The 13,983-nt window shown below is 50.6% G+C and overlaps 1 protein-coding gene and 1 long non-coding RNA gene across 7 annotated transcripts in view; one reads left to right on the forward strand and one right to left on the reverse strand.

The window, feature by feature from the left end:
- Positions 1-1,430: 1,430 nt before the first annotated feature.
- Positions 1,431-13,983, reverse strand: part of CACNA1E (calcium voltage-gated channel subunit alpha1 E) — a 371,824-nt gene continuing 359,271 nt past the window's right edge. For 4 of the 6 annotated variants that reach the window (XM_036442246.2, XM_045583159.1, XM_036442248.2 and 1 more), the window contains 6 exons: positions 13,489-13,595; positions 10,107-10,218; positions 6,870-6,998; positions 5,704-5,884; positions 4,765-4,955; positions 1,431-3,085 (listed from right to left, as the gene is read on the reverse strand). In XM_036442246.2, coding sequence (XP_036298139.1) covers positions 2,555-3,085; positions 4,765-4,955; positions 5,704-5,884; positions 6,870-6,998; positions 10,107-10,218; positions 13,489-13,595 — 1,251 coding nt within the window. In that variant the 3' untranslated portion in view covers positions 1,431-2,554. The remainder of the gene's footprint in view (positions 3,086-4,764; positions 4,956-5,703; positions 5,885-6,869; positions 6,999-10,106; positions 10,219-13,488; positions 13,596-13,983) is intronic. The other 2 variants (XM_036442250.2, XM_036442249.2) reach the window with 1 other exon arrangement.
- Positions 8,251-12,877, forward strand: LOC123652554. Its single transcript, XR_006741954.1, has 3 exons — positions 8,251-9,024; positions 10,110-12,289; positions 12,372-12,877. It is a non-coding gene; the product is annotated as an uncharacterized LOC123652554 (long non-coding RNA).

Genomic DNA, 13,983 nt, shown 5'->3' on the forward strand with positions numbered 1-13,983 from the left:
GTCCTTTCTGCCACTTTATTCAGGACTCACAAGCCGGGGTGCAGTGAAGGTGCCGGGAGGCTTCCTGGCCCAGGAAATTTAGTGTTTGTGATGCAATTGCAGGCAGGTTCCATTCCCAGCATCTGCTCTGCCCACCCGCTTCCCCTACTGCTGAAACGGCTCAAGGTATCACTTCCATTCTCCTTTGCCAAACAATGCAATGGACTCATTGGCTCAGAGTGGTTGTCCTAGTGTAGGCCTGGCCCATGGAAAAGCTGCATTTCCGAGGTGGAAGAAAGCCGTGTTGTGCACACACAGCTGCCCCTAGCAGCACTTTGGCATGAAATGACGCTGAGCAGAGGAAACCTTTCAAATAACAAGGCGCAGCATTAGCGTCTGATGTAACCATCATGCCTGTACAGTCCCGTTTGCACCCCCAACTCCTCCTGGGCTCACAGGCCGAGAGGGAGAAGGTCTGAGCTGGGCGGGCCTTTTGCTCTGCCTCATTGGTCTCCCGCCCTGGGGTTACTTTGGTTTGGGGCCAGACGGTGGGTCACGAGGCTCCATTAATATCTAGATGAGAAGGCGGGGGCCCGATAAATGAATCTGTAGCCACAGGGTGGCATTTGGCGTCTCACAGCTGACGTGGCAATGCCTTCCTTCTATTTCAACTACAAAAAGGGAGGAAACAGAGGCTCCTTCTCAGAAAAATAAGTCACTGGCTGCTCCGACCCAAGAGGCGAGTCTGGGCTAGAGGAGGAGAGGGGTGCTCACCCACTGGATCTTGGTCCAGGGGTCTGCGCCTTCCTCTGGAGGGTTCTGAGAAGCAGGCTCCCTCTGCTCCTGGCTGAGAAAGGAGGGCCCTGCCTGCACCCCTCTGCAGGGGATTCCCCACCCACTGTCAGGGTGCTGGGGGACCCGGGAGGGTCTGAAGGGGGCTGCATTTCCGCTGGATCAAGACAGTGACGTGTTGCGCCAAATGGACAATTATACAGATTCGCCAAGTAAGGGCTCTATTTGCCTCAATGCTTCTGACTTTTGGGGGTTAGGAAGGAGAGCCTGAGGCTGTCTTCCGATCAGCTCTTACTCTGGGAGGGGGTACGGCACAACCTTGGCCCAGAGCACTAGGCAGGGCCCCGGTCTGTCACACTGGGTGACGAGGCCCCTTCGAGTTTGTCTCCCTAGGAGGTGCACCCAGGTCTCAGCTGAGGTATATTAACTGATCACCTTGAAGTACCGACACACAGGCCCTCCACCACGAGGCGGAGCAGGAGATCCCGGTAAACTCTTACCGACGCTTGTTTCAATGTGCTAGCCCAGCGGTCGGCAAACTCTTTAGTCCACAGAGCCAAATAGCAACAGTACAACGATTAAAATTTCTTTCGAGAGCCACATTTTTTTAAACTTAAACTTCTTCTAACGCCACTTCTTTAAAATAGACTCACCCAGGCCATGGTATTTTTGTGGAAGAGCCACCCTCAAGGGGCCAAAGAGCCGCATGTGGCTCGTGAGCCGGGGTTTGCCGACCACTGTTAGCTGTTCCCACCTCTATAGCAGCCCCCACTAGGCGTGCTGCCTCCTCGGGGGAGTGGCAGGGAAGGCTGGGCCTGGAGGCCCGCTGCCCTCAGCCAGGATGAGCCGGTCCGCCACAGCCGAGTCCCCCACTTGGAATTACTTCTGGTTGGAAAACAGACACTGTCGTGAGGCCCTTGGTGCTCCTGCCACACGGCCCTGCCCTCAGGGCTCCCTCTGACCAGCCTAAGGCCAGACCCCACTCTCATCAGCTGGGGCTCTGGCCACACCACCCTTAACCAGCGTCTCGGGCTCTGTGGACCCTGGGGGACCGCCTTAGCCTCTCTTAGCACTCAGAGCACCTACTGCGCATGACAGGCCTGTCCCTTCCAGCCCCCCAGCACCGCTGCTCTGACTGCTCCTCCGCCTGGGCTGCTGGGCTATGGCTTTTCTCGTCCAGACCAGCCCTGGCTGCTGCCGCCACAGCACCCCAACTCCTCCATGCCACCCCCCCTCCCTGCCCACCCCTGGCATCGACGCTCCTGAACTTAGTCTGTGCTTCTTTGGGGAAGCAAGCCCCAGGGTGACGCGTGAGATGCAGTGGCCCCCGCGGATGGTGCTGGCGGGGAGCTGGTGAGGGAGGGAGGGAGGAGATTCCCCTCCTGGGTCTCCGCACACCCGCCCCGCGTCCCCCGGTATGACCAGAGAGGCTCCCAGGTGTCGCAAGGCAATGGACACAGGCCAGCTCACTTCCTCCACGGCTTTTCGCGAAGGGGGAAGGGGCGGCGGAAGCAGAGCGATCCCGGTGTCCCCTCTCCGTCTGAGAGCAACCCTCCGTGTCCTCTTGTCTTCTTTCCCCAGCAAAGAGGCCGAACTATGGCAGTGCCCGTCTTGCAAAGGGAAGGAAAGCAATTGGGTGGGTTTGACTGGTTGCCGTCGGTCCTTTCCTCCTTCTCTGATAAGGTCCTTCCCTCCTCCTCCCCCCCGGGCCGCACCGGCTTCCCAATTCGGTCTGGGTTTTCTCCGTGTGAGAGAAGAGCATGCATCGGAGGGGGAGCAGCCTCTAGCACTTGTCGTCTTCTTCCGTGTCACTCAGGAGGTCGCTGACCCCTCCACACATCATGCCCGGCCCCGGGCCCCCACGCCTCCGCCGCCGATAGTGCCCGTTGGGCATCTGCCAGCTGTGCCGCAGGGGCGGGGCGGAGCCGATGGTGTTGGCGCGGCCCAGGCTGGTGGCCACGGCCGCCTCGAAGGTGAGCGTCTCCTCCTCGCCGCAGTCCGAGGCCTGCGCGTCTTCGTGCAGGGCCAGGTAGGGCTCGGAGATGTAGCGCTGCGGGGACGGGTGGCCCTGCGGGGGCCTGGAAGACTCGGGCAGGCCGGCGTCGTTGCTCTCCAGCGCCTGGGAGGCCAGCGGGGAGCCGCCCTCGCTTCCATCCGCCGGCGGGGAGATGCTGCCCGTGTGTCGGATCAGGGAGCTGTAGGACAGGAGGGGCCGAGGCTTCGGAGGGACGGGCGGGAGCTGCCGACGACTTCGTCTTGGGGTGCTGGTGTCAGAGATGGAGGGGATGGAGCTCTCACTCAGGGAGCCTGTGCCCTGTACGGAGGAGAGAGACCTGGCAGGTGAGACTGGGCTTGGCATGCTCCCTGCTTGGCACCCAGTTACAGTCCCTAACTGTCCTCCAGGAAGCCCTGGAGAAGGGGTCCAGGCTGGAGACACATCCACGCAGGGATGCAGGGACGACAGGAGACTGAGACATCAGTACCATTCAGACGGGGGCATGTCAACTTGTAATGCAGGCTGGGTTCCTTATCTGGGAGTCTTGTTCAACTACAGATCCAGGCCCAGAAGACCTGGGGGAGCCTGAGACTGTGCATGTTGAACGGGGTGCCAGGCGCTGCTGTCCACGGCCCACGCACTCTGAGTGTGAGGAGCTCTATGAAGAGTGGTGGGCAAAGCCAAAGTAGGTTTTCAGTTGTGCGTACACGAAACTGTTTAATTTTTCATACGAACAATTGTAAATCTACTTTGTGGCCCCCTCTCCCCGTATCAAGTGGCCCATTGACAGGCAGACTTGGAAGTGTCGAGAAGGAGCACAAATGCTTGGGGGTTGCTCATCTGGGAAGGGCATGCCTCCCTGTCCTCACTAGCTCCCTGAGATTATGCCAGCTTCTACACCAAGCATGTCAAACTAGTAGTTGGCGGGCCACATGCCTTGTTTGTTTACACCACATGTGTCAAACACAAGGCCCGCGGGCCAAATCCGTCCCGCCAGGCCTTGCAATGTGGCCCGCACCGCGCTGTCATCACTGCACTCCGCTGCGTTTCCATCACAATGACAGTTTATGACTGTTCAGTAAACCATTCGGCCTGCGATTTAGGCTGGATTTTAGATTTTGGCCCCTTCTCTGATTGAGTTCGACACCCCTAGTTTACACCCTCATCTCTGGTTCAGGCCTTACGTGACCTGCTCAGGTGTTCCCCAGAGTCCCTGGGCTCAGGAGTTGGTAAATGGACCTGCAGGACAGTTTTTCAAGGTGTGTGACCTCTGAGCCACTGGCTCCAGATCTCCTGGAGAAGGGTCCCTCCCAGTGCGGAATTCCAGACGGTGGGCCTCATTACCGAAACGGCATCCTCAAGGTGCCAGGCATGTGCCGTTTAACAAGCTACAGGGGATTCTCTTCTGCAGAAAAAAACTTGATAAACCTCGGCTCTGGAAGCCACTTCCCCAGGTCTAGCTGACTGTCCCACTGCTGTGTGGCTGACCTCCCATCTGGGCTCTGAGAACCTCGGGGAGGAGTGCAGCGGGAGTAAGGGGTGGCCATGAGGGGGAAAGCAGGCCAGAGAATGGCCTCTGGTAGTTATTTCTTAAGCACAGGTGGATGTTTCTACAACAGGCTGGAAGGAGGCCGACAGCCAGGGAAATGAACTTGAATCACTGTTCCAACGCATACCAAGGCTCCTGTGACTGCTCCGAGAACATTTTCTGGCTAACAGACCATCCTCCTCCCCTAAATCTGGCTGAGACATTTGTGAACTTATTTGTTGTGACTCTGTGCCTCAAGATTCCGAGGGCTGGAGAGGAATGACCCCTAGACACCCTTGTCTATCTTGGGGGACGGTCTGCTTTGCTGTGAATTCATCAGAGCACACAGCATCAAGTACATGTCAGACCTAGGTCTGTGTGGGTGCTGAGTGGCCCCCTTTTGCACCTAATGTTAACGACCACTCTTCCTGGTCTTTCTGCGCAGGCTCGGCTTCCTCTCCATGCTCACCTGTCTGTTGGGCGTCTGTGACCTGCCCTCACTGGGCGACCTGGACTGACGACGCTCTGGGGACTCCCAGTCGGCTTGGGCCCCTCGCTCCTCTGAGTTGCAGCGGGAGACATCGGGGGAGAGAAGATGCTTTCGCTCTTTCGATCGTCCCCGCTCTCTGCCCCCGGAGCGGTGGGTGTCAGACTTGTGGCCTGGGAGAGAGGACAAAAGCAACTGATCACAGCTCAGCCCACAGTGGCCGCTGAAAAGGAAGAGAAGAGAAAGGCCCGAGAATCACCCTTGGGCGACCAGGTGAGTGTGCAAGTTGCCACCGGAAGCCATGCATGTCCAAGGATGTAATCATCTCTCTCCTGCTGCTCTTTCTGCTCCAACACAGTTTAGAATCATTGCCAACAAGAGGGCCCAGCAATTCCCAATGTCCTGAACATGGGTGTAACTTTAGGGGGTGAAGATGGCAGCAGCAGAAGGAAATGAAGAAGTTGCTAGGAACTAACTACTCTGGTATTACGTCAGCTATGACACTGAGAACCCTTGGACATCAGTTCGAGTCTCAAGTTTGCCACTTACTGGCCCCATGATACAGGGAAGTCATTGCTTTTGTAATCACCATTCATCTAGCAAAATAAAAAAGCTCCAATAAGCAAAGCCATGCCAGGGAGCACTCTCTGGGTTGAAGGGGATTGGGCGGTTAAAGCCCAGCCCATTAGGGGTCTCTCATACATTCCCAAGAAACCCCAAGCATTCTGCAGACACGCTGAGAACCTCGATTCTAATGACGTCAATAGCCCTGGTCTGCAAGGAAGACCCTCCTGGGCCTGTTTCAGGGTGTGTGTCAGATATGGGACCCCTTTGGTAAGGAGCATTCTTCCTTAACCCTTCCGGAATTCTCTTCCAGAGATCTCCAGGAGCCCAGAAGGCGAACAGGGCAGACCTCCTTACCCGAGTCCGAGTTCAGGCGGTGGGCTGACAGCCGGAGGGAGGAGTGGTAACTCCGGCGCCGGGACTTGTAGGTGTTCTCGCTGCTTCGCTCCATGGAGAATTCCTCCAGCCACGAGGAGTTGGAACGCTTGTCCCGGATAGTGGAAAACGAACGTCGCATGGAGCCGGGGTCTGTTACTACCTGGAAACATGAGCCCCCCGAGGAACACAAGGTATGGATTAATCGCCGAACCGGTCTCAAAGAAAGAAGTGGGACTGAGGTGGCTGAAGATGGCAAACTATAACCACCCCTGAATCCCTCTTGCTTAGACCTTAGCTGGAGGAGGCTGTGGCGGAAAGTGTCTTTATGTTATGTCTTTACATCACTGGCCCTTGAGCAGGAGAGCAAGTGGCTGAGCCGTACTGTGCAAGCTTCCCATAAAGCCCCCTCCCCCAGGGCCTCAGCCAGGACCTGCAGTGAACCTTAAGCACTGCAATATGTGAGGGCAATTGTCGAAACGTCTGTGCCATGAAAGAAGCATGGCCTGGGCTTTGGCATTCACCAGAGAAGGCCTGTCCCATAGTACCAGAACGTAGGAGACCTTGTCATGGAGCAGCTACTAGGAACGTGTTGCTCTCCATCCCACCTCCCACCTTAAACTCGGCCATTTTGATTTGCTACAGCTGCTAAAAACAGATCCACGTAAACTTCTTGTCTCTGTCAAAACTTAATGTAAGACAGACAGACAGAAAAAAGCCAGGAAGCCAGGAAAACAGACAAAGAAATGAGGCATGGCCTGTACTGGTTAGGACAGACAGTCCCGACACAGAGCTGTGTATGTTTAAGGAACTGCCTACGTGCTTGAGGAGCCAGGAAAGGAAAAAGGAAGGAGAAGTACAAAGCAGAAATCCTGGGAAGCCTTTCTTGCATGGCTGGTTGAGTCTGGAGGCTGTTGTGCTCATCTGGAGGGGATTTTGCTATCGAGGCTGTTGTGCTTAGGGCTCCAGGGAAAGCACATGTGGAGGAGCAGGTTGTGGAGAGAAGGCTCGTGAGCCAGGTTTTGCTCACAGGGAAGGTGTGGGGGCAAGTCTAAGGCCCACCTAAAAACAGCAGAAGTTTTTTCCATAACCCACCAATTCAATACAGCCCAGGATGCCACTGCATATGGGAGGTAGTTGCTTTTTACCTGGGGATCCACAGTCAGGCGTGGCATAGAGGATGCCCTCCCCGATCCCGCATGCTCCTGGGTGTCCGGAGGAAGGTAGATGCCATGGTTAGAGGGCTGCACGCTTTTTAATTCACTAAACTCTGGCTCCTGGAAATAAACACAGCCAAGCTTGTGGGACTTGGTTCCATCTCATTGCTTCTCATTTCCAGTGGCTGATCCTGCCTCCTCCACACCAAGAATGGCTTTTGGAAGAGGGACTGGCATCTTTAGGTCTGTTTTGTGTGTGTGTATATGTGCAGATATGTGTATACCAGATGTCCCAAACAGTAAAGATCACTGAGCAACACCTCAGATTTTATAGCTTTATAAAAAAACATTATAGGTCACGTTTTAGATATGTGAAGTTTACTTTTTGAGAGTTGGTACTGTTGGGTTTATTCTTTTAACCTAAGAAGCTATTTGTTAATTGTACAGAAACCAAGATTCTAAAGAAAATCAGAAATATCTGATGTCAAATTATTTTCTCAAACTTTAAGACACAGGATTTATTAGCAAGGAGTTTTCTTATGATTGGAATCATCTAAAAAAAAAATTTGGTGGGTGGACATCTGTCAGGGATGCTCTAGACTGGTAAAGTATAATAGAAATACAACGCAGACCAATTATGTAATTTAAAATTTCCTAGTAACTACATTAAAAAACATAAAAATTAATATACTTATGTAACCCAATATATCCACATATTCTCATGCCAATATATAACCAATGTAAAAAATCCAGACATTTGACCCTTGGTTGGGTATCAAAGTCTTTGACATTGGTTTGCATTTTCCACATGGAGCACATCTTAGGCCCTCCATCGTCACATGTAGGCAATGGCTATTGTACTGGGCTGTGCCACTCTAGAGCAGTAGGAGGTTGGAGTGACTATCTTTAAAGTCCTGTCCAATGCTGTTATTTTCCTGGTCAAAGAATGCCAACAAAACAACAACAAAAAAAAAAACCACACAAAAAACAGTGGTCAGTTTTTGTGGTTTTTTTTTTTTTTTTTTTTGGCAGGTGTACCTGCTCTAAAGAGCTGGCTAGTGTCACTCCAGAGAGTGGAGTTGCCTCAGAAATTTTACTTGGCTCACCAAAGAGACCTAGGAATATCTCAGACATCTGGACATGATACCAGAAAAAAGCTATTTTTGGAAATGACACTGTGAAAATGCTGGCGTCTGAATAGGGCGCTGTTGAAAGTCAGCCTCCCTGACCACTGGCTGGGCGGTGTCTGTGGGCGGACCGCATCCCAGCACCTGTGATGTGAGCATTTGAGGAAGTCAGTGTGTGCAGGACATGCTTTGTATAGTACACAAGTCTGATTCGAAACACATGTGGTAACGCACACGCACACACACATACACACGTCATGGCCACGCCTCAGCACGTAGAGCAGGGCCCCCGAGGGATGGGCAGGAGTACACAGTGGTGAGTGTGGAGCACAGGCTGACACCTGAATCACAGACACCGGTACTGACAATGAGATGGACACATATCCAAAAGTCCTGGCACTATGGCTCAGCCCTGGGGAACCCGCAGAAATAAAGAAATCTCCCTGTGAAAGGAAAGGACACATTATTGAGATTTTTTTTCCCCCCACCAGACACATCACCAGGCAAGCCTTAAAATGCCGAGAGGCCCTTTTAAGGATCAAGCTATCAGTACCAATTAGTCCCTGGGCCTCGGTGCTAATTTCCTCAGAGAATTCCTCCCAGGCTTCCTACCCACCTTGCCAAGAATACCCTCAGGCATTCACAAGCTGGCATCCCAGTGTGTGGTCCAGCTGTCTCCCCTACCTAACCAGGTCCACTCCCTGGATTCAGAAACCACAGGCGAAGAATCACCCATTTGTCTGAGCTACTGAATGTTCTGCTCCCTCAGACATACAGGTCCTTCTCCACCCACACCATCCCCCCAGGATAGCTCAGGGGTACACAGGAGCAGTCGGGGAGGGGTTGGGAGAGAAAAATACAGATGGATTATAATCAAAGTAACATTGATCTTGGTACAGGCTGTCTACCTGGACTTTTGCAAATCTTGGGTTTTGTCTTTTCCTCTCCAGGCAATAAACACTTGAGCTATAATTCTAAACTCGGGTGGGAATTTGATGGCTGCTGAGCTAAGAAGAACGGTAAGTCAAGTCTGTTATCTTTGGGAATCGCAGTTTAGGGTTTGCTAATATTAAAGTTTAACCTATCCTCTCTTCTTCCAAGCTTAGATTGGACTCAGTAGGTTTCTAGGGAATTTCACCATTAATGCTAATGAAAAACTTTGGATTCAGGAAAGTGATTTCAGGGACCCTGTAGGATGTGTTTGACCCTCTAGAACAGTGGTTGGCAAACTCATTAGTCAACAGAGCCAAATAACAACAGTACAATTTCAGAGATTGAAATTTCTTTTGAGAGCTACATTTTTTTTTAAACTTCTTCTAACACCACTTCTTCAAAATAGACTCGTCCAGGCCGTGGTATTTTGTGGAAAAGCCACACTCAAGGGGCCAAAGAGCCACATGTGGCTCTTGAGCCGCAGTTTGCTGACCCCTGCTCTAAAATGGTGGCCAATTTGTCTGAACCTGCAGAGGCAAGAGCCTTTTGCATGTCCTGGTGGACACTGTCCCAATTGGACAGGCTACCCCTGAGTTCTCCAGGAGGCTAAGCTGCCCAGTGGTGCCACTCATTCTTTGAGGATTTCTCCTAAAGTTCCTTATCAAAGGTAAAATTTTAAGATGCCCCAGGGCAGTGGCTGCAAACTCATTAGTCAGCAGAACCAAATATCAACAGTACAATGATTGAAATTTCTTTTGCGAGCCGAAAACAGACTTCTGTGCTTGGGCCACAAAGTTTCAATTGCACTGTGCGTGAGCACCTGCACATGGTATTTTGTGGAAGAGCCACATGTGGCTTTCGGAGTCGAGGTTTGCCCACCACTGCCCCAGGGCATCAATGAATAGGGGTTGGCCTGAAGCAACATACATCCCTTCAGCTGATAAGGGGCCCTTGATTGAGATGGTAAAACCTACAGAGGAAGCATTTGTCAGAGAACATGAGAAATTCCACCATGAAAGGGAGACAGCAGGGAACTCCTGGGGTCCTTGGTGGAGGGAACAGAAAGGGCTTTCAGGTGGATTGTGGCTACGAAATCAAATTTGGAAAAGAGTGGGAGAGATCAGCAAACCAGGGAACTGTTGTGAAGTCTTATGACTCATTCACTCACCAGAGCCTGCTCCTCCTGGAACTGCCCATCATCGGCTGGGTCCATACATGCCAGCTGGAATATTTCCTGGGGGGAGAGCGGACTCATCGAAGGGTACCCACTCCGGCCACTCCTGAAAGGCAACGCCACGTTCAGAGGTAATGAGTGCGCCAGCGAGAAACAGACACGCCATCGCCGCCACTGCCCAGTCCCAGCCAGGGCAACACCCTTTAGTCTTTGTGGGCTTTTAGCTTACAGGTAACTGGCCCTAGAATAGAAACTCTTTAAAAAAAAAAAACCACAACAAACCAAACACACACACACACACTGAGAAAGCACTGTCTCCAACCTGCCTTTGGAACCCTTCCTCCCTCGGCTGGTGACTCATATCTGTGATGAATGACATCATTTGTCACACTCAGCCATATGGAAGACCAAGGCTGGATTGTAAACCGGTTTCTCCATTAGGCGGAAAATGCCATACTTTACACAGCGAACAGTCTGTTTAAATATTAAGCAGTCGTGGTCTTTTAAAAAATCTCCTCCACGCTAAGAAGATGGCATTATTGTGCCAACATCCCTGGCCAAACCAAACAGTGCAGTGCCAGACACTGTGTCTGTTGTCAGGAGCTCGGTGGAAGGGTTCCAGAGGGCGGTGCGGAGGTGACCTCCCTTGGGTTGGTGGCTCTGGAGAAGAATGCTCAAATGGTGATGTAAGAGAACACGACAAAGGCAGCCAAGTGCTTAGAGACACTGAACAAAAGGTATGGGAAGCTGCCTGTTACTAAACCACCAGTTGGTCCGTGTAGACACTCTTAGCCAATGCGATCCACGGGGCTGATTAGAGAGTAAGCCAATTTTCTAAAAATGTGGTTGCTGCTGCCAAGTCACTGGTAACTAGATACCCTTTGACCTGTGTGAGAGTGAACTTCCTGATCCTGGGAGGAGGGACAATGGTGACTGGCAGATAGGAGAGAGATGAAGACCATCATCTCACCATTGTGTCTACTGCTAATGGCTCTAAGTCCTGAGCAAGGGCTGCCAGTTGCTTCAAAATATTCCACAGGTGCGACTTAACAGAGCGTCTGCTATTCAATGACTTAATCCATGTCTTCTCCTGAAAACAAGGTGAGCACTGCTTTTTAAGAAATAGGTCCCCCTTTGCCCTACAGAAAGTGATTAATTACCCACAGAGAGAATCCCCAACAGGAAGAGAGGACCCTTAGAATCACTGAACAACCTCAGAGTTAACCTTTTTGACCTTCTACTTCAAAAGCATCGTCTGCTTCTCGTTGTTAGGATTGAGTCCAGAATCCTGAACATGGCCTCTCCCATGATCTGGTCCTTAAAGTCTTCGCTTACACACTTCAGCCCTTGCTCCCTGAATTCCAGACACACGGGACTCTTAGTTCACTGACTGTGGCAGGCTTCTTTCTGCTTCAAGGCCTGAATATAGGCTACCCACTAAAAAACCTCTCCATAGTATTTTTAATTCATCCTTCAAAATGCTTATCAAAAGTCACCTTAAAGAAATCTGTAACTGGTCAGATCTCCCTCTCACATGCACTCAGCTCATACTGCTCTTCCTACCATTTACCATAACTGTGATTATTCACTGAAAATAAGTTTCATCCCAATAATTCTGTTTCCTGTCTGGTTTTCCACCAGATGCAAGCTTAATGAGGGAGGAGCCCTGTCTGTCATAGTAGTCTCTACTTGCACAAGGCAAAGCTCTAGAAACACAGATGGTCCTGAGGAAGCAGCCAGCTGCTCCCCCAACGTCTCCATCTCAGGAAATGTACCAACATCCACCAGAACCCTGGGGCCATCCTTGACTCCTCCCTCTTCTTTCTCCACAGACACAGCAATCACCAAATCCTCCATTACCTCTCAGGTCTGATCTTCTTTCCTCATTTCTATCTTGTTAGTCCAAGCCACAGTCATTAATAATTTATACCACTGCAGTCACTAAGTGGTGTCCTATCTCTTGACTTGCTCTCCTCCAATCCACTGAATCCATTTTGGCTCCTGTGTCCTGGCTGGTGTCGCTCTCCAAGCTCAAAACCTGTCACCTCCATGAAGTGTGCTCCACCTAACAGGTTGGATTCTTTAAATTTTCCACACCTCACCTCTCCTCCCCTGAAGAGCTGGCCTTCTAGTCTCACTTATCTCTTGCTTCACAGGGAAGCTTCCGGACTCTCAAAGTAGATGGATGCCTCCTTTATTTACACAGCATCACAATAAATACCTCTGCATTTTAACCACTATCTTTCACTTCTTTTTCAGGATCTGTTTCTACAGGTACTGTGATATTGACTGCCACATCCCCACTGCTTAAGCCAGCTTTGGAGTCACATAAATTATTGGTCAACCCAGAAAGGAAGAGAAGACAGAGTGAGCCTATGATGGGAGGTAATTTGTACAGCAAATTGGTGTGGATCAGACTGATCCAATTGCGGCGGGAGGGATCCCCTCCATTTCTAAGCCAAGAACCCTTGGAAAACACTAACTCCTTCCAATGAGGTGGTCTCACTCTGCAATCTTACCTCCTTCCTGCACAGATCAAAGAGCAATATCTACTTGTTTTCTGCAGACAGGAGAATCTCCACCCTGCTACCTCATCACATCAAATGTTGGCTAAAACAATTCATGGCCTTGGCCGTGCCTCTGGCCCTTTTCTTCCAAATGAGTTGGGTTGTGACCTCTGAAAATGATGCTTTTCAAAACCAGGTCCCCAACACCACAGGCAGACAGAAATTAACAGAGTGAGAGGTTCTAAATGGCATTCAGACAGAGGTCTCACTCCTCGATAATGACTGAGGTTGTGTAGTGATTACCGATTTCTTGAGAAGCAGGACTGGGGTAAACCCAATCACGAAAGCTCATTTACACTTCATGCCCTTTGCTACTTCACTACATGCTTGATAGAAAGAGAATGTTCCCATAACATGTGTATGACCAAATTGGCACTACAACTCAAAAGTGCTGGCAGATTCCTTAATGAGTTTTGTCTCCATTGCCAATACAGAAAATAAAGAATTTTTTTTCTGCCTGATCTAAGCTTCTTTTTGTTTATTTCACATGTAGTGGAAGGATTCTAGAGTCAGAAATCAATGACTTAATTCCTGTTTAGCTTTCTACTAGCCATATGGCTTTGGGCCACTTATTTAACCTCTCTGGTGATACTGACGTATACCATTCCTGCCCTTGTGTATCCTCAGTGCTCACTGTCTCTCGAGCTGGCCCCAGTACTAACCTGCTCTTCTCTCACTCTTCTTCTCAACCTCAGAGAAAGGCCCCTTCAGCTCAGAGCTAGCATTATCTCTTCCACATTCCCGGGCCTGCATACTTCCACGAGTGACAGACACAAACAGGAGAGCCGTGGCCCTCTGGCTTTACTCACAGGCCTGGGGTGGGGTCCTGCTGTAGATAAGGTAGAGCTTTGGCATTGGCGATGATCTCCTGCGGCAGAGACGAGGGCTCCATGCGCTGGAACATGGGTGCGTTTTTCTATAGAAGAAAGGAACTCAAATGACTATGGGAGAAAATGCAATGTACTTAGATAAAATAGAAACATAATTGATATCTTAATTGACTATTTTAACCTTTGACTAAGGTGACCAGATGTCCCACTTTTGGTGGGACAGTCCCAATTTTTGAAAGAATGCATGACAAGCTAGGGAATGGCGGGAGAATGGGCAGGGAATACGGTTTTCGGTGGCCATGTGGCTATTTAACCAGGATATGAGTTTTATATTATTTCTGTTAATTTTATAATGTTAAACTTTAATAACAAATAATTGTTGAGAACTGATTATCGGGAACTGCTTATCAAAGTTCAAATTGTTGATCAGTTATTAGAATTTGACCACCATTGTTTGGACTTAATGAACAATGG

The sequence above is a fragment of the Pipistrellus kuhlii genome, unplaced genomic scaffold (assembly GCF_014108245.1).
Source record: "Pipistrellus kuhlii isolate mPipKuh1 unplaced genomic scaffold, mPipKuh1.p scaffold_m20_p_18, whole genome shotgun sequence".
NCBI classification, from domain to species: Eukaryota; Metazoa; Chordata; class Mammalia; order Chiroptera; family Vespertilionidae; genus Pipistrellus; species Pipistrellus kuhlii.